The 19,426-nt window shown below is 53.2% G+C and overlaps 1 protein-coding gene across 3 annotated transcripts; it reads right to left on the bottom strand.

The window, feature by feature from the left end:
• Positions 1 to 4,532: 4,532 nt before the first annotated feature.
• On the bottom strand, positions 4,533 to 17,395 carry INSIG1 (insulin induced gene 1). Of its 3 annotated transcripts, none has more exons than XM_025290730.3 (6): positions 17,240 to 17,395; positions 16,170 to 16,601; positions 13,924 to 14,048; positions 12,592 to 12,758; positions 11,952 to 12,051; positions 4,533 to 6,469 (listed from the first exon to the last, which is right to left on the bottom strand). In XM_025290730.3, the coding sequence occupies exons 2-6, from the start codon at positions 16,576 to 16,578 to the stop codon at positions 6,440 to 6,442; spliced, it is 831 nt and encodes a 276-aa protein (XP_025146515.2). In that variant the 5' UTR covers positions 16,579 to 16,601; positions 17,240 to 17,395; the 3' UTR covers positions 4,533 to 6,439.
• Between the last annotated feature and the right edge of the window lie 2,031 nt (positions 17,396 to 19,426).

Here is a 19,426-nt window from a genome sequence, read left to right as displayed (position 1 = left end):
TCCCCCACAGCTCCCCTCATCCCGCTGGGTCAGCTTAAATCCTCAAAGGCTCTTCCCAAGTAAGGTCCCATCCGAGGTTGGGGGTAGACCTCCCATGACACACAGGGTGAAGGATGGCAAGACCCTTGGAGTCTGTGAGGAAGCAGCCTTTGGGTTGAAAACAGGAGGCAACACTATTTCAAAAAAGAAAGCTTTTCCTGACTTTTCTTCTTGCTCAGTGGAGAGCCAAGGTCCTCCAATGCCTTTATCCAACAGCCATGTGCTAGGTCCAGATGCTGGATTTAAAACTTTGGGCTATTTTAAGTTAAAAGTTGGTTTCATGATGACCGGCAGCTGAGTGTTTGACACCCTACCTACCTACCGGCCTTCCTCCTTCCCAGATTCCTTTCACAAACCTGTTTCGGAGAAGGATTAGGGTTGCTAAGCAGAAACAGGGTCCCCAAAGATCTTTGTGTCTCTGGAAGCATAAACTGGGCCTCCTGGGTGAAGAGCTGGACCATGGCGTCAGGGCAGGAATCTGACCCGCCCCCAGCGCACACGCTGTACCTGGCTGGCGCACGTCGGTCGAGGGTTCAGGAACATTTTATCTGTTTCTCGACGACCATTTAAAACGGGTGCAAAGAGCTGTCTGTGGATGTTGGGAAACAAGGGTTTCCTTTGTGAGAAGCCCCAGGACAGGGCTTCCCCGTGCACCCCAGGTTTCTGAGAGGACCTGAGGGCCGTTTCTGATCCCGTGAGGGCAGTGAAGTGCACACTCCCACCTCGGACCCAGGGAGCTTGGAAATGATCTTTCCAGGGGTCTGTTGGCATGTTGCCCTTCCATCGGTGGGCACCCCCTGCCGCGGAACCGGCCGACAGTTGGTCACCTGGTGGGCTGGAGGTCTGCCCGCACATGCTTTGGCTGCAGAGCAGATCGTTAGGGATAGGTTGGAGGGGCTCCTGTCAAGCCGCCCCCTCATCTCAGACTCCATCAGAGCTTATCTGCTCACGCCCACCCCACTGCCACTGCCCTGTCCTAGTTGGGTCCTTGTGCAACTAACAAGATTGAATTAGGGGAAAGGGTGATCCCAGCGGTTCCTACTGGCACGGTCACAGGGCCCCAGGCAGGAAGGAGGGTCACGATAGGCCTGGGAGCCGTCGGATGGCACATGAGACGCAGTCTGAAGGGCGGCAGGACGGCAGTTACGTGACCCAGCACACGAGGAGGACAGCAAGCAGCTGGGGCGCCCTGGGCCCAGGGACAGTCTCCACGCGCCCTTCACGGCCCTGGGCAATGTCACGACAATTCCTAAAGTAAACACGGAGCTTGAACCTCTTGACTTGCATGATTTCGTGGGGTTTTCGGGGTCAAGTGAATAGCGAACCGTTTTTAGAGGCCTCGAAATTAAAAGACGCTTGCTCCTTGGAAGAAAAGCTATGACCAACCTAGACAGCATATTAAAAAGCAGAGACATTACTTTGCGAACAAAGGTCCGTCTAGTCAAGGCTATGGTTTTTCCAGTGGTCATGTATGGATGTGAGAGTTGGACTATAAAGAAAGTGGAGCACCAAAGAATTGATGCTTTTGAACTGTGGTGTTGGAGAAGACGCTTGAGAGACCCTTGGACTGCAAGGAGATCAAACCAGTCCATCCTAAAGGAAATCAGTGTTCATTGGAAGGACTGATGCTGAAGTTGAAACTCCAATCCTTTCACCACCTGATGTGAAAAACTGACTCATTTGAAAAGACCCTGATGCTGGGAAAGATTGAAGGCGGGAGGACAAGGGGACGACAGAGGATAAGATGGTTGGATGGCATCACCCACTCAACGGACATGAATTTGAGTAAACTCCAGGAGTTTGTGATGGACAAGGAGGCCTGGTGTGCTGCAGTCCATGGGGTTGCAAAGAGTTGGACATGACTGAGCGACGGAACTGAACTGAGGCCACTTTCCACCAAAGCTAAACTCTGAGATTTTCAATAGAGAACCTACCTGAGAGAAGACAGAAAAAACACAAGGAGCTAGATTCTGATGAGAAAATTAGTGAACTTTCAACTTATCGCCCTTGACTGTCTTATACCCTGAACTGCAGGAGGCATATCACAGGGGACAACATGGTCTCTCTTATGTAGAGAATTCATTAGACGGAGCCGAAGCACTGGAAAAATGGTGGCTGATGAATGAAAATGTGGTAACTGCCTTTCACATGCCACCATCTTTAAGTCACAGACCTAGGCAGGAACCCCCACACCCAGGACACCGTCTCAGCAGTCTGTTCTTCCCAGAGCCAGCAGCCTTGAGCCAGACACTCGGTGTTAAAATTGTTCGGGACGAGATTCTTCCCATTAGCGTCTCTGAAGATTTATACAGAAAACCGACAGAGGACCAAGCGGGTCCTATGACTTGGAGCGCATCTCGCGCATCCTTCTCTGCACAGTTTGGCTGTGTTCAGGGATCAATGTGCGATTCCCACTGTGGCCAGCTTGTTGTTAGTCTGCTGCCTCTTCAAGAGTCAGCAAGAAGTAACTGGGATCCAGTAAGTAGGTAACTGGGTAGTTGGCCAGCTTCTGTGTAAGATATGATGTATTAGAGTTGAGTTTGAGTATCTTTATTAATACTTTATGATATTGGCCACATGGTGCAAAGAGCCAGCCCATTGGAAAAGACCCAGCCCATTGAAAAAGACCTTGATGCTGGGAAAGATTGAGGGTAGGAGAAGAAGGGGGCAACAGAGTTTGAGATGGTTGGATGGCATCACTGACTCAATGGATACGTATTTGAGCAAACTCTGGAGATAATGAAGGACAGGGAAGCCTGGCGTGCTGCAGTCTGGGTCACAAAGAGTTGGACATGACTTAGTGACTGAACAACAACAATATTAATACTTTTCAAAGGTATATTCCAACTCTAAGACTTTATCTGGTAGTTATAGTTTACAAAGAGATCATCTGAAACTCTCAGAAAGTGAATTTTCTTAGCAAAAGGTCTATTTTTAAACATGGAGTAGAGAAGGCAAGCTTAGATTTAAATTGGCTCCTTTCCCTCCTGTCTTTTCACCACCAAGATAAAGGCATTCTAATCCTGTTCTTTAGATGAACTTCCAGAAGCACTCCCTGGGTAGGATCTCAGGAGACTCAGGAAACTGGCTAAACAAACACAATACCTGTATCCCCATCGTGAGCTCCCGTTTGCTCAGCCGTGCATCTGCAGCTGTAGAGACAGGACACGGAAATCCTTGCTGACTTTGGTGAACTGAGGTAATTCAGCCACCTGCTCACAGACCAGAAATTCCAGAAAACATTTCACTCTCCAAACTTTACTCTGAAACACAGGGTTAGACTAGTTCAGAGCAGGCATCACAGAAAGTCCCCTACATACGAACCTTTAAGTGCAAATTTTCAAAGATGCGAACACTCTTCTTGTTCACTTGACACCGGCTGCAGTACTGTCCGCGCACGCTGGCGCGTCAACCGTTTCCAAGTCTTTGCAACCCCATGGACCGTAGCCCAGCAGGCTCCTCTGTCCATGGGATTCTCCAGGCAAGAATACTGGAGGGGGTGGCTGTGCCGTCCTCCAGGGCATCTTCCCGACCCAGGGAATGAACTCGAGTCCCTTGCATCTCCTGCATTGGCAGGTGGCTTCTTTACCACCAGCGCTACCCGGGAAGCCCCCGATGGACTGTACTGGTAGAACTTTTCAAGGTATCGTAAGGTTTAAAATGTTTTACTTTTTGTTTTTTTTATGTCTTATTTGAGTGGAAAGCATTACAAACCTATTACAGTACTGCACAGTTGACCGTGTTAGCTGGGTACCTAGGCTAGCTCTGTTGGACTTCAGAACAAATTGGCCTTCACAAACTCGCTCTTGGAACACCACTTGCTGTTGGGTAGGGGGCTTGCTGTTCTGTGCTTGGAGTCTCACAGCGAAAGTGAAAGGGACCCGACTTGGTCGTTTCCATCACACCCACCTTCCTCCCCAGCCTGGCCCAGGGGTCTGTGTTTCTCACCCTGGGATGAGAGCCTGTGAGGCCAGTTCTGATTCTTGTCCAACCAGCACCCAGCCCTGGCAGGGTGGGTGTTCACACCAGGCGGTGTGTATGCACGCAGCACATCTGCGACAACTTCGTCACCTGGGGTGACCCCGTCCAGCGGGAGCCAGGGACAGCAGACCTCTGCCATGTGGGCCCTTGCTCAGGGCCCCTGGACACACTGGCTGTCAACAGCCTGGAGGCTCCCTCTGCCCTTTTCCTGGGTGCCCAGACACCCCGTGTCCTAGGACGAGGAGAAGGGCCCTCTCACTTCAAGACGGAGGACAGCATTCCTGGGGGCGGGCAGGCCGGAGAAGATGTCCCAATTTCCAGAATCAGTGGGTGGCGCGGGAGGTTAAACACCTCCGTTTCCACCATGAGGAAAAAATATTTTTCCCAAGAGATTGTGTGGCAACTTAGTAAATTTTGGAAAGCTATAAAATATTCTTCCATTTCAAATGTGACTATCCTACAGAGGAAATTCCCCCTCCTCCCTTTAAAAGAAAAACCCATAAATCCAATGCTTGGTTTTGAACCTTTAATAAAAGTAAAAAAATGAATTCAAAAGAACACAATGCTGAAAACTTAGTATGAATGTGAATCTCACTAGATGTTCCAATCTGGTATAGTGCAAATTTTGCTCATACTATTTAACATTTTCACAAACTCAAATGACTTTGGTTCACATACTTGCTAGGAAATATTGGCAACGAAATTCTTCAGATTCACATCTTTTGGCTATACTGCTTCTAACAGACATAGATTTATTTCCAGTTTAAGAGAGAAAAATACTCATTGTGCATGATCAAGTATATTGGAAAGATTCAATGACTGCTTTCATCTAATAACTTCTGGTTTTTTCACAAAAACGCTGACATCTTCATTGAAAAATCTTTTCACATAGCTGATGGTTTTCGTTTTCAGAAAATGTCATAAGGGGGTCATTGCAAAGTTCAGAATGGTCCTATTTTCTTTTAAACAAAATTCCTCTAAAACAAAGTCGCTACAGTAACCTAAAATTTACTCCAGGATATCCTCCTTAAAACAAAAGCAAACTGAGACGGGGACCATCGGGTGGGAGGAGCCGGGGACTCGCAGAGTCCACCACTGCCAGCAGGGGCTCCCGTGTCCCCAGCCCCCCGACTGCCAGCTGCCAGAGGAATCTTTTTTTTTTTTTTTTTTTTGCCAGAGGAATCTTAGCATCAAGCCACATTCACAGGATTCAAAACAACCGAAATGTTTTAAATTGCAAAATACAGAAAGGGTGAATTTGTAAGTAAAAATTACAAGTTTACTAAACCCCCAAAACTGGGAGTATTTCAAAGGACCGGGGCTCAGCGGGAGGGCACAACAAAGTAACTTCACAACTGAAAAGAAATTATTGCTGAATTTTGCCTCCATGCAGCACTGAAATGGAGAACCCTCTTTAACATCTCATACGTTTAAAAAAATAATAATAAATATTTAAAGAGAATACAAGGCTCAGATTGGTTTTCCTATACATTGCACTTGAAGTCGAAGGCCCAGGACCTGCACACCGGGCCCAACGTGGGCTGTGCCGTTGAGGGAGTACGCTGTGCTCACCGCGTCCTTTGAGGGTTTAGAGACACCGAATGTGTGATGCAGTGACGTGCGCACTCTTCTTTTTACAAGGCAATCACAGATTGCAGATCCCATAGGGCTGTGGGGAAAAAGCCGTCTCTTCTTCCCGAGTATCAAAGAAAACGCAAGGTTTGGGCCAAGACGGAGACGTGTGGCCGACGGGCGCCCCATTCGAGATGGCGCGGATTCCAGGCAATCTCTGTGAACACCGGGGTGGAAAGTCCAACCCATCGCAGCGCAGAGCCACGACCTCCCACTCACTGCCTCCTCTGCAGGATTGTCTGCGCAGCGCCCTACACGGGCACCGAGGGCACGCCGTGCCCGCCTGCCCGGCACGGCCGCCCTGCACTTGCTGCCACCCCTGCCTTCTCTTTTTTCACAACACAGCCCTATTTTTAAAATCTTTTGGATGAGTGATATTCCTATCTCACCACACTTCATCTTTGTAAGCACCACCAAGCCGTCCCCGGGGCGCTGACACGGAACCAGAGCTGGCAGTCAGGCTGTAGTTCGAGGCTAGCAAATATGGCAACCTGGCATTTAATAACACGGGAAACTGAGTCCTCGGGGCCCGGTGCCCGGCCGGCCTGCTCGTGGTGCCCCCCGGGGGTCGCGGGCCGGGACCCCGTCCCACCGTCCCACAAGGTGCTGTCCCAACGCCAGTGGCTCGGCTGCTCTGAAACAGGTGACGTGCTTTCCAGGAGTCACTGGCGCACTCAGCCCCCTCTGAAGAGATTACTGAGGAAAAGAGATCGTCTGCGTCACTACCCAGTATCACGGACTTTCTTCCCAAACCTTGCCACTCTTCAGGATCCGTGGGTCTGAGGATTCAATCACTGTGTGGCTTTTCGGGGACACCCTATGTGGAGAAAGAGAGAAAAAAAGGATGTTAGTGCTGGATGTGTGCGTGTTTTAGTTAGCCATTTAAGCGGACCCTACAAAGTGAGGGATGAAGAATCCCTTTGCGCCAGAGGCGAAGATGGAGACCAGAATCGCGGAGCAGCAGACAGGCTGCCCCGGCCCCACGGCGATGCCCTCGGGGCCCTGAGCTGGGAGCCGACGTCTCAGCAGACCCGGTCTGTCCCGCTCAGGCAGGGCGGGAGGCGTAGCAGGCAGGACAGGAGGTGGTACTGCTGCCCAGAAGCTGTGTCTACGCACGTCTCGTCGCTGAACAGCACAGACACCCAGGGAGGGCACCCCGCACTTGTGGCCGGTGTCTGGGCCCGGCCCAGTGGCCCTCAACCGAGGATGGACACTCCACTGGGGCAGCAGGTCCGAGACCAGAGGCTGACCTTCCTGAGGTCACGGGGCTGTGTGAGGAGAGCCCCCTGCCTCCTGCCAGAGCCGGGGTCCCTGCGTGTCCACCCTGACCCCTGCTGAGAGGCCGAGCGAGCCACAAGGGCCAGCCCGCTCTGCACCAGATGCCAGGCGCTCAGCCTCCTGGGCTCTGACCCCCATCTCCAAAGCGGGCTGGCAGTCCTGCCCCCATACTGCCACTGCAGGACTCGACCAGGTGCCAACGGACGTCAGCCCCTGACGACACCACGGCCATGACGGCCAGGAGCCGCCGCACCGCAGATGGGAGAGGCATGCTGGAGACGCGGCGTCCGTGGCCTGGGTTCTGGGAACAGGGCCACACGGCTCATGCGGCAGTGCGAAGCCTTACTTTTTCTGAGAAGAGACTTTCATTTGCAAACAACAGACATGAACTCGATAAAATGATGCTACAGACACCCGTTTAAACCTACAGGCGGACGACACATACCATACAGAAAAAGCTACGTGAACCATTGAACACTCAAGCAAAGCCAGCCTGTGGCTCTGGGGCACGCCTGCCCGGGCCAGGAAGCACGTTTAAGGGCAGAACTGAGCAGACGGGAGGGGGCGGGCTGTAGGCGCATCACACGGGACACTCTGGCCCCGAGCCGACTGATGGGCGCCCACCTCGGGTCGACGGCTGCAGCCCTTTGTCTTCTGCGCTCAAATCACGTTCCACTACAAAGCCTCACCGGGAGACGTTTCAAACCAGAAATTCATCCTGAAACGCTGCCGCTAGAATACGCCTCAGAAGTGTCCTCTGTCCGAGGGCCGCAGGGGGGCTGCTCTGAAAGCGAGGACAGTGGCCACGGACGTGCAAACAGGACCATCAGCCAGGTGCCAAGCGACCCCATTTCTAAGGCCCCGAGTCCTTTCCAATTCCAAGTGATGAGTAAGCTCACCTTCACATAGCAGCTGCTAGCTTTTTCCCTTTCTTCGAAGAAAGAAATGAAAAACCTGGCTAAAGTATTCCAACTCTTTCTTTAAAAAAAATGTTTAACTTGCTCAAGGGAGTCTAGCAAGGTGCCGCGCTGTCCAGGCTGAGCTCTGAGACCCCACAGAGACACAAACCCAAGCCATCAGGGTGCACACCCCAGAGTGCTGGGGGGCACGAGCCTCCGTGCCCGGCCCTGGGCACTTCTCCGGGGGACCGGGACTGGGTGGGTGGTCAGGCAGGAGCAGAGGGCAGAGGCCACGCCCCTACTCCAGCCCATCACAGCCATTGGCTGCTGGGTGGTGGGGAAGAGCAGAAGGTCCTTCCGGCAGGGACGGTCAAGTCATGGGTGGTTACAGGTTTCTAAGACAAACCTTATTATAAATATATTTTTCGTTCTTCAGCCCTGATGCAATTTGAAGCAAATATAACTTCCTACACTTCCAATTCTAGTCTCATGAAAAATACAATTTTGGCTTCACACACTTATCTTTTTGCTCCTGCAACAACAGCGCTTTGTGGAAAGGCGGCCTGCCACCCCACGGAGACGGCAGCAAAGGCTGAAGTGGATGGAGGGTTTGTGAAGAGGAGGGGTCAGTGTCAGGTTCAGAGGTCAACTGATACGCCGTGAAGGCTGTGTAATTCCTGCCGGACAAAGGGGGGCTTTTGAAGATTCCCTACTGCTTTCAGGAGAGAGTCATTTAAGAGGGGCTTCCCTCATAGCTCAGATGGTAAAGAATCAGCCTGCAATGCAGAAGACACTGGTTCGATTCCTGGGTTGGGAAGATCCCTTGGAGAAGGGATAGGTTACCCACTCCAGCATTGTTGGGCTTCCCTTGTGGCTCAGCTGGTAAAGAATCCATCTGCAATGCGGAAGACCTGGGTTTGATCCCTGGCTTGGGAAGATCCCCTGGAGAAGGGAAAGGCAGCCCACTCCAGTATTCTGGCCTGGAGAATTCCATGGACCATATGGTCCATGGGTTCACAAAGAGTTGGACATAACTGAGCAACGTTCATGTCACTTTATTTCATTTACGATGCCCTGAAGGATGGAAGAGACAAACAGAAAGGCAGGGACCAGGCAGGACAGACTGAAGGAGGGGAGGCCGGGGTGGGGATGAGGGTCTGGGGGCTTTGCAGGGGGGGGGACCGATTCTCTGCCTTCCTGTCACCCACAACCCAGGGCCAAGGCTCTGCTCCCAATGCACAGACAGCGCTGTGTGAGGGCAGAGGGCCACGGTCCTGCGGTGGCTGCGCCGTGGACGACCTCCGCGGGACACAGCGGACGGGCCTGCCGCCTCCCGACAGGTCTGCCCACTGCAGAGCCCATGGCCACGGGCTCCTGCACACACCCACTGCTGCAGCCAGAAGTGCAGCTGCCCCGAACAAGGCTTCGAGAGCAAGGCGTCACTGAGGCGCATCTTTGAACACGGTCCCTAGTTGGCTGCATCCGTCAATACCGGATTCATCCAATACACTCAGGTTTTCAACTTCTAGGAGGGTTGGTGCCCCTAATCCACCTGTTCTTCAAGGGTCAACTGCAGAACAATGGTAAACTTTAAAACTGCAAAAGAGAAAAGAACAACCCCAACCACCTACTTGTCAGAAGGGGCCACTTCTTTCCTGCAGAACGCTCCCCTGCCCGCCCCCACCAATACGGCTCCTTACTACTGCACGCCTCTGCCAGTCTGACTGGCTGACCCCTTAAGACCATCTGAACCCCGTGCCTCACTCTTGGGCCCCGAGTAGCTGTAACAGAAGCAACCCTCCCTCATCCTCTCCCCAACTCTGCCAGAAACACAGCTGTGACCCAAGCTGTGACCGCCCTGCCTGTGATCAAGCGGACCGTGTCCTCTGCTCGGGTCTGGGGACTCGGGCAAAGGGGCTTTGCTCTTGCCGTCCTTCGAGCGGCCGGCAGCAAAGGGGGCATCTGTAAAATCAGCTCTGACTGCCCCTCTGGCTTCACACGTCTGAGGAGTCTACCGGTCTCCCCGTCAGCAGCTCATCCTGCTGGGGCCGGGGTCCAGGCCCTGGTTGGGGACTAACATACACAAGCCGTGAGGCGTGGCCAAACACACACACAAATAAATGTGCACGGATGGAAAGACAGCGGGAGGGCTGGGCTCAGAGGCCGGGGCGGGGCTCTTTCCCTTTGATGACTGCAATGCTCGTCAGCCTCTTCCAGTTTCAAGACACAACAGTAACATCCAAAGATAAGACTGTCCCCAATTTTGAAGAGTAAAAAGGAAGCAACACCTTTAAGAAAGGGGAATTACAATTATGCCAGTTATCCTAAGTTCTGTTTAAAACTTTCACTCATCTTTTCAAAAAAAAATGAAAGTGTCTATGACAAACCAGTCCATCCTAAAGGAAATCTACCCTGGATATTAATTGGAAGGACTGATGCTGAAGCTGAGGCTCCTGATGCAAAGAGCCAACTCACTGGAGAAGACCCTGATGCTGGCAAAGACTGAAGGTAGCAGGAGAAGGGGGTGACAGAGGATGAGACGGTTGGATGGCATCACTGATTCAATGGACCTGAGTCTGAGCAAGCTCTGGGAGATGGTGAAGGACAGGGAAGCCTGGTGTGCTGCAGTCCATGGGGTCGCAAAGAGTTGGACATGACTGAGCGACTGAACAGTAGCAGCAAGGTAAGAACGGAAAGACAGCTGCTAAAAGCACCTTCGCTTAGTGCTGCTGCCAAAGGCGTGGCCGTGCGGCTCCTGAGTCGTCTCCAACCATTCCTGGCGCTACAAGCCTGTGCCTGGCGTGCAGCGTCTACCTCTATGGAAAGGACGCTTCTTTACAAACTTTGTTCAGAAGGCCTTCATCATAAACGTATGACAGCATCCACCCCTCCTCCCGAAGTAATAACCAGTTGGCTGAATGGTGTCAACTTTAACTCCATGAAGAGTCATAGGAGCTGAAGACAACCTCATCTCAAAAGCCTTATTAAGAATCCTAACTAAATACTACCGAAATGAACATCTCAAGGCAGACAGCGAGCATGCAGCTGCCTCATTCTCCCCGGAATCACCCAGGGCCGGGGGGATCAGCACAGGGGTGTCGCGAGGCTGTGGTCACAGGGCAGGGCCGCGCGCATGCTCACAAGGGGTCCAGAGACAAACTGTAATCAGTTTTTGTTTTGGCGGCGGGTCCAGACCATCACAAGGGTCGGGGTGGGGGAAGGATGGCGTGGACTCAGGAGCCAGTGGGACACATCACAAATTCCCCTTTCTAAATTACTTCCATTCTTGTCAAACAGCCAAGCAGGTGGCTCCCAAGCCAGGCTCAGTGGGCACAAATAAATGTCCTCTTTTTAAAATAAAAGTATGAGGGACCAAGACAAGTTTCTAAGGAAGTCCCAGAGTGTGTCTCTGAGAGAAATGGCCCTTACAAGACTCTAGTTTCCTTGTCTTTTTAAAATTCATTTTATTTAAGCCTTCGAGTTGAAGTCCATTCAAAACAGTTAAATGTCCATGTTGCACGCTCCTTCATCAAAGTGCTCAAGTGTCGCGATCTTTCACTCCCAAACAGAATTGCCAAGGTATCCTGACTGTGTCTGCCTTTCTGGGTCTTGGGAAACGGCTCTGTCTGGGACTCAGTATCTCTCCCTTTAGTCCTTAGACAAGGTCCAGGCCGGAGTCCACCCACCCAGGGACACTCAGCGGCCCCCCAGCCCCGCTCGCGCTCTCATGGGCCTGGCGTGGCTCCCTTCCCCTAGCACGGCGTTGTCTGTACACGCGCCGTGAAGCCAGGGAGGAAACTCATCATACATCATTCAGTTAGCCATTTCTGTAACTCGTCTCTGCCAGTTATTACAGGAGAAGCAGTTCAGAAAAGCCGCTGACAGCATCCGTCATGTGAGGGGAGCTCTGGTTCCTCAGCAGCTCTCATTGTGAGCTTACAAATCCCTGAACCTTTACAAGTTAGCAAAGAATGACCTGGGGATGTGCCTTTTTTAAAGTGTATGCTTATCTGAATAACTGTTGCCCGACTATACATTTATTGACACAAATGATAAGGTCCTAGGCAAACCAAGCTGATCCAGCTGAAAGCTAGCATCAGGCGCCCATGTGACTTTACGCACCATGGCCAGCTGTCGTCCTATGTTTCCCACGGTCACGCCTCCCGAGAAGAAGATGCAGGGCAGCCAGGAGCGGATGTACAGGAAGTCTGGGGACGTGTACCTGCAGGGAGAGGGAGGCATGAGCCCTGCGTAGCGGGCAGGCACACAGCACACCAGCCACGCGAGCACGTGACACCCACGCTCGCCGCCCACCGTGTCCGCCTGGCGCGGAAAGCCAACGCTTTGGAAAAGACCCTGATGCTGGGAAAGACTGAGGGCATGAGGCAAAGGGGGCTGCAGAGGATGAGATGGCTGGATGGCATCAGCAACTTGACGCACATGAGTTTGAGCAAGCTCCGGGAGATGCTGGAGGACAAGGAAGCCTGGTGTGCTGCAGCCCAGCATGGGTCACAAGGACCTGGACACAGCTTAAGAGACTGAAGGACAATGCAAAGCTCTCCACCATGGCTTGGCTTTCCTTAAATTACAGATGGTGCATTTTTATGTGAATCAACAATAAGAAGTGCTTTTAAAGATTTCACGTCTAAGCTCATGCCGTGTAATTACAAACAGAACACGGCATCTCAGCTTCGTGGGTATTGTGCGTAAAACTGGAGTGACAGCTTCCGGGCAGAGGTGACACTTGAGAACACGTGCTTACTGATAGACTCCGTTGTACACCAGCAGCTGCGTGATCAGGGTGGCGAGGAAGGCGATGGTGATGCCCAGCCCCAGGCCACTTCTTGAACGGTCAAATGTCCACCAGAGGCCCAGAGACAGCGCTGCCAATGTCAAGGAGAGCTGAACGTTATTGGCAAAATCCAGTTTCTGGTGACGCCAAGTTAAGGAAAAGTGCAACAATTTCTAACACGGTCAAAGACACACAAGCGAGCCCCGGGGCCTACACGTGTGCACCACCTAATTCTCCAGCCACAGATGCTGCCCAGTGAGCTGCAGCGAGCATGTGCTGGATACAAGGCTACTTGATCAGGATAACCTGGGGCATCTCTGGGATCCCTGCGTCGAAAACTTGACTTTACCAGTCAATGTATTAAAAACTATGCATAAAACCTGGCTTGGATTCATTTCAACCACAAAACAACTATATTCTAGTAAGTCATCCACAGTCCCACTTTTATTTCCTGTTCTTATCAGCAGTTTGAACTGAGCAAGCACAGTCTTTACTCTGTGTCTGCAAGGAGACACCTCATCGGAATGGCATTTAACACGACACGGTCATAGCTGATGGGGACACAGCTGGCCTCCTTCACAACACCACTTTACCAACTGGGGACAAAACAAATGTGTCAGAGCCAGGCTCTCTTGTAATACCTTTTCTTGACATTCTTATCATTAAAATCAGGGTAGAGCAGATTTAAGCAGCAGAAACTCTAAAAACAGCTTTCTCCAGAATTTAAAAATATAATCTCACTGTCAGAAAGAAACTATAAATGTCTTGACACCTGGTAAACTATGGCCTGTCTTCCTGAAAACTGCACTGTTTTTGCCAGGCAGCCCACTGGTGGATGCCAGAACCTCAACTTGAACCCTATTCCTGAGGCCACCTCCTCTGATCAGCGCTGGGCCTTCCCTGGTCATGACCGGGGAGGGCGGAGAAGCAGACGGGCTCCTGCTCTGCCTTCTGGAAGGGTCGGCCAAGAAGAGTGAAGCTCCCACAGCGTCTCACTGCACCGCAGGAAGCAGGTCTGCGCTGTGGGAGGATGGGAGGCAGAAACGGACGGGGAATTCACCAAACCAACTCCGAGGATCCAACAGGTAGTGACCAAGAAAGGGACAGACTAAAGATATCCACTCGGTCCCCAGGGTCATTTTAACTGTCCCCTGAAATGAACTGAAAGGACTTTTCAGGACCATTTCGAAAGCTCTGCTGAGAGGAAATTGAGCAACGTGGTTTGAAATCATGCTTGTAAGAGGACGGCTCAACTGACCCAGGATGTGACAGACACCCGTTAACAGTAACGTCTTAGGATACAGCACTAGCGTGGTTGATGCCAACGAAGACGGCCACGCAGCGCATCACGCTGGCCCACTCCCGCTTGAACTTGTGCGGCTCTCCAAGGTGACTGTCGATGCAGGGGTACAGCAGGCCGACCACAGCTGCAGGGAAAGGACAAGACGGCAGGGTCTGAGCACACGCGACTGCTACGTGGGGATCATTAACGCGATATTCAAACCATTCCCTTTCCTAGATTTACCAGCCATCAGATATTTAAACTAACTTTACATCTTTTTATTTTTAAATTAATGTTACATCTTTGTTCTCCTTGAATACAAACCAAAAAATCCACGTCATTTTGTACAATTTTAAATAAAACTGCAGCTGTTTGGCTTGACCTACAGAAGGAATGGAGCAAGGGAGTTTAATTACCCACATGGGAAGCAGCCCCGCACTTCTGCTGGTGGGTGGCTGGGAGGCAGGCCAGGTGGAGCCAGCCAGGTACTGAGGCTCGAGAGTCATGCACGGCGCCCCTGGTGTCCCACGAGAAGGGCCCAGTTCAGGTCCCAAACAGAGGAACAAGCAACACACTCTCAGGCCAAGAGTCAATGAAATAGTTTCAATTTCATAATACATTTTATCCAGTTCTGATTTTGGACTTTTTTTTTGAGGTGGGTGGGGACCCACATGGCATAGCTTGTGGGATCTTAGTTCCCTGACCAGGGATTGAACCTGGACAACCACGGTGAAAGCATTGAATCCTAACCACTAGAGCGCGGGAATTCCCATAATTCTGGAGTCTTGAAAAATGGAACCCAAACAGTTCTATCACTTAAGTCACTATATCTTAATCTTAGCCTTTTAGATTCAAGTAGATGAAAATGTACTATGGAATTTTCCCTTTATGCTCCTGACTGATGGCTTAAAAAAAGCAGCTAGGGTACCAGACATCATGTATCAGATATCCCTGGAATTCCTTGAAGCTTCTGTTACAAATAAAGCCTAAACCAAATGGTTCGACGGTTTTGAGATCAACTGTTCCAGTCAAAAAAACTACTGTATCACATGAGAATAAAAAGATGGAAGTGGGCACCCGAGTCTAATGCCCAAAAGGGTATACTGACGGAGCTTAGAAAATAGAGCAGGAGCCTAACTTCCTGAGAATGAGGGGAGCCTTCTCCCCACAGCACCCCTCCCCTGAGGGTCCCCACTCCAGCCTGGGGCCTGCCCCTGCTCTAAGGGAGGCTGCTGACGAGGCGCCACGTTCCCAGTGCAGGGGACACACCCAGCTATGGACAGCAGGCCTGCCACTCGGCGTGGCCCCTTGTGGTTCCCACGGCTGTGAAATGGAGCTGCAGCAGAGTCTTGTAAGGACCAGGGGAAGCAAAGCATATCAAACAGTCCATAAACGCCAACCACGGAGCAGAGAGGAGCCGGCCTGGTCACCCAGGTCCACACCTGTCCTGCCCCCCAGCCCAGGACGCCCACCAGGGGCAGGCTGCTCACTGCACTTCAACCACCGGCAGACCTTAGGCCACAGCGAACGCTGGGTGACCAGAGAAGTCCTAAGCGCCCTACTGGGCTGAGATCAATTCAGCGTTTTTACCTAAAACCAGCCAGACGACCAAGAAATTTTACTCAGAGATATAGTCCATCTGTCTAGTCTGTTAAGACTGCAGACTGCGGGTCAGGTTTTGTGGCTGGCCAGGTACACTAAAAGCTAACCTCTGAATAAGACATTTGTTTTCCTTCATCCAGGGGCCCCGGCTTTTTTTGGGGGGGGGGGCAGGGGAAAGGCCTGGCTTTGGCACGTTCACGGGGCCATCCTGAAAAAGGAAGTGCGAGAGGCCACTGGGCCAGCTCTGCCCACTCGCCCACGTGACGGTTTGTTTTCGGTTGCCCGGCGGGTAGCATGTTCCCAGGGCCAGCCAATCACACGGCAGTTCCTCGGCTCACCAGTTCTGCCGGTGGCCAATGGCGCGGCTCGCTCGGGGTGACAGCTGTGGGCCCCTCAACACTGTCCTCAGGGCCAGATCAGAAAGAGGGAAGGACCTCGGTCAGCCTGGCACGGGCGAGGAACCGCCAATCACTGCCCCGCCTGGTCCCCATCACCGGCATCCAGAGTCCTGGCATCTGGGCTCCTGCCTCTCGCCCCTTCTCCTCTAGATACACTCACTGGAGAGGCACACCGCCCCTCTGTGGATGGTTCCATTCTCAAATAAACAGTTCTCAGAGGCTGAACACACTTCCTAACCCAACAGACATCTCCTGTGTCTACTCACCCGCTGCTGTCCCGCAGCACGGAGGAACCCACCAGGCAGAGGAGAAGATGGTGGCGATGACCTCATCCGGGAACAGGGTGACGTTCCTCTGGACCTGCAGGAGGTTGAGCACCAAGGCCAGGACCACCCCCACTGAGAACAGCACCAGGCTCCTCTGCACCAAGTGGTGATGCCAGCTGTTGACGTGGCCGCTGCTGCCCTGGTCCCCCACACCAGCGCTCTGAGGCCCGTGAGCGGCATCAGTGCCCAGGGCGCCATGGGCTGCCAGCAGAGAGGGACCTGACCCCGAGGAGTTGATCATCTCTCCCGCTTTGGCCACCAGCCCTCTGGCGCTGGCCCTCGGGTGGCTTCTGTGCTTCGTGCCCTTGGCACAGGGACCTCTCCAGAGGTGGTCGTCCAGTCTGGGCATGAGCCACCCGCCTGCAGGCTTTCCTAGAATGAAAAGGGGGCGTGGAGGTGGAACCCAGATCAAGTTCACTTCCAAAGGAGGTCAGGTCCAGGGAAGCCCACTCAAGGAGGGCTCTGCTCTGGTTCACCACAAGCAGGTCCAGGAAAACCCCCAAGGCCCTCCGGGACTTAGTCACACCGGGCAGGTGCCCTGGGGTGGGGAGCAGCTTCAAGGATCCTGCCCACAGCCCTGGCCAGGCAGATGCAGACTGCTTTCCGAGGCAGGCAGGTTAGGTGCATCTGAGCGTTGCGCTCCCGCCACAACGCCCCTCCACAGAAGCCCTGAAGTTCTGGCCCGTCCAGTCCAGAAGTTTTCCAGACCCCCGTCCGTCTGCAGGAGATGGACTCAGCCAGGCAGGACCTGGGGCAGGTTGTCCCAGGACAAGTTGCTGGGGTCCTCCCGATCCGGGAGGCGCACCGGCAGAGCGCACCTGGGGGTTGGGGGTGCTGGCCCCCCGCGCAGGGACCGGGGCTGGGGTCAGGGCTGGGGCCCAGGCCCGAGGGTCCCCCAAAGCAAGGCGGCCTAGAGGGGAGGCTCTGGAGTGGAGGGGTCGGCACCCGGACATCCCAGCCCGGCCCGCCCCGGAGCCCCAACCCCGCCGCCCTCGCCGCGCCCCGCGTACCTGGCCGAGGGGCGCCCGCCTGCGGGCTCGCCGAAGGAGGAGGGATGCGGAGGAGTGTACCGGCCCAGACCACCAGAAGTCGGGCCCGCGGCGGTCCGCGCGCCGCGCCGCTTATAAGGCGGGCGGCGGGGCCCCCGGGTCACGTGGCCGCGCCCGGCCGGCTGCCGGGCTCACCGCCCGGGGGCGTGGCTTCCGCGCGCTCCGCCCCGCCCGCGTGCCCGGCCGCTCGGGGTCTGGTGAGGCGGCCGCGGCCAATCGCGGGCAGGCGGCCCATATGACGTCATTACACGCCACCACCGCCCCGCGCCGGGCGCGCTGGCTCGGGAGCGCGGACGGACGGACGGCGGGCTGAGCGCGCCCGGGGGCCGGACGCTAGCTGCGGGCGGGGGTAGGGGATGACGGGGGTGACGTGGGACGGCCTGGCCGACCGGCTCGAGGGGAGGGGGCGGGCTGCCGACGGACAGAGCTGCGAGAGGACGGCAGGCGGGGGGACCTACGGACTGAGCAGAGGATGGAGCGGGGCAGGGGGGCTGGCTAACGGACGGCCCGCAGGACCGGCCGAGGGGAGGGAGCACTGACTGACTGACTGACGGACGGACGGGCCGATGGACCGGCCGAGGGGAAGGAGCGCTGACTGACGGACGGACGGACGGACGGACGGGGTTGGCCTAGAGCGCCTGGGGCCTCGGGTGGACGGCGGCCGCGGGAGGGCGGTTTCCCAGCAGTTGGCAGCCGCGGGCCTGGCGTGGTGGTGGAAGACCTTAGTCTTCGGACTCTGTCCCAGGCATGACCCGTTCAAAAGCCTCCCCTCCAGATGGTCACTCTCTGCCCCGGCGTGTCACGTGGTGATGCTCTGACTTGCGTTCAGTGCCCTGCTGTCTGAGGCTCCTGACCGGCCACCACCCCTGCTGATGTATATAAAGTGGGTTAGTGCCTGCAGTGACCACAAGCTGCTGGCACGTCTGAGGGCTCAGCCGTGTTTCCCAGGCACCAGAGTGGTTCAGAAAACTTTTCTGACACGAGCCCCTTTATGAAAAGGTAAAGGATGAAATCTTCACTCATAAAATAGTTTCTTGTAGTTTCTAACTGTCTCTCAGTGGAAAACAAACCATCAAAACCACTTGGGATAAAAATAAGATTATTTTATCTTGTTGATGTCATATATTTATATCCTGTTTGCCACATAAGTCTGGCCATCTAAACAGGAGGGCAGGCCCCATGCCAACTGAAAACCCACATCTCGTTGAGCAAGATTGTATTATTTAAGATGTCCTTGAACAACAGTAGAAAAACTCCGGCCTTTTCCCACTGTCTGCGGGTGAGCAGAGATTGAGAGGAAGTTTGTGCTCTAAATAGCAAATCCGCTCACAGCCAAGAGACCCCACAGGCTTAGGCAGTGTGAAATGCCATATTGTGTGATCTCTTCAACACTGGGGTTTCTGACTTAATGCCAGAAGATTAAAAAAGCCTTCCTGAGGCACCAACATTTCTCAAACTTCATTTTGGGGGCGGAGGTGAGGATGGGATTCACACGAACGATAATCCAGAGACTTCAGGGAAAAGTAATGCTTTCAGGGGGTGTGTTTACTCTCCTAGCCCATAAGGATGTTTCACTAGGTAACTTGAGAAGTGCTCAGTAGACATTTCCTGTTATCCCAGGGTCAGAACTGGTTTCTCTAAATCTCTTCTGCCTGACTGGCTAGACACAGCCTGGTTGTGTGGATGTCATACACCGCCACCTCCCCCCTTACTCCCCTCCCACCCCGGTCCAAGGTGCCAACCTGGCATGAACCTCACCTAATCTACTTCTATAAAAGCGTAAAAGACTGTTGACACTGGATTATAACCAAAACTGCTTTTGAATGCTTATGTTCAATCAAGACAGCATTTGCTAATAATGTGACTTATTTTCCATTGCTTGAGCCTGGCCCAGCCAAAGCACGAGTGTGTGCAGAAGAGTCTTCCATCTTCTGCTCTGCCTGTTGGGTGGGCAGGACAGGTTTTCCCCTCTCTGCCTTGGTCACCACTATGTACTTTGTTCCCAAAAGTTCAAAGCTTTTTTGACTTAAGGGAATTGGGGTCCTGGCCATTCTTTCCATTTCTTGCATAAGTCCATGGAGATATGTTTCTCTGTAGGTATATATACATATATTAATACATGTTTTATATATATATATATATGTATAT

The sequence above is a fragment of the Bubalus bubalis genome, chromosome 8 (assembly GCF_019923935.1).
Source record: "Bubalus bubalis isolate 160015118507 breed Murrah chromosome 8, NDDB_SH_1, whole genome shotgun sequence".
Lineage (NCBI taxonomy): Eukaryota > Metazoa > Chordata > Mammalia > Artiodactyla > Bovidae > Bubalus > Bubalus bubalis.
Note: the sequence above shows the minus strand (reverse complement) of the source record. Positions and strands in the feature narration are given on the sequence as shown.

Coding starts and splice junctions, on each gene's coding strand:
- INSIG1 (XM_025290730.3), bottom strand. CDS start 16,578: ATGCCCAGACTGGACGACCACCTCTGGAGAGGTCCCTGTGCCAAGGGC. Junction 12,759..13,923: donor GCATCAACCACGCTAGTGCT/GTATCCTAAGAC, acceptor TGGCGTCACCAG/AAACTGGATTTTGCCAATAA. Junction 12,052..12,591: donor GTGTACAACGGAGTCTATCA/GTAAGCACGTGT, acceptor CTCTCCCTGCAG/GTACACGTCCCCAGACTTCC.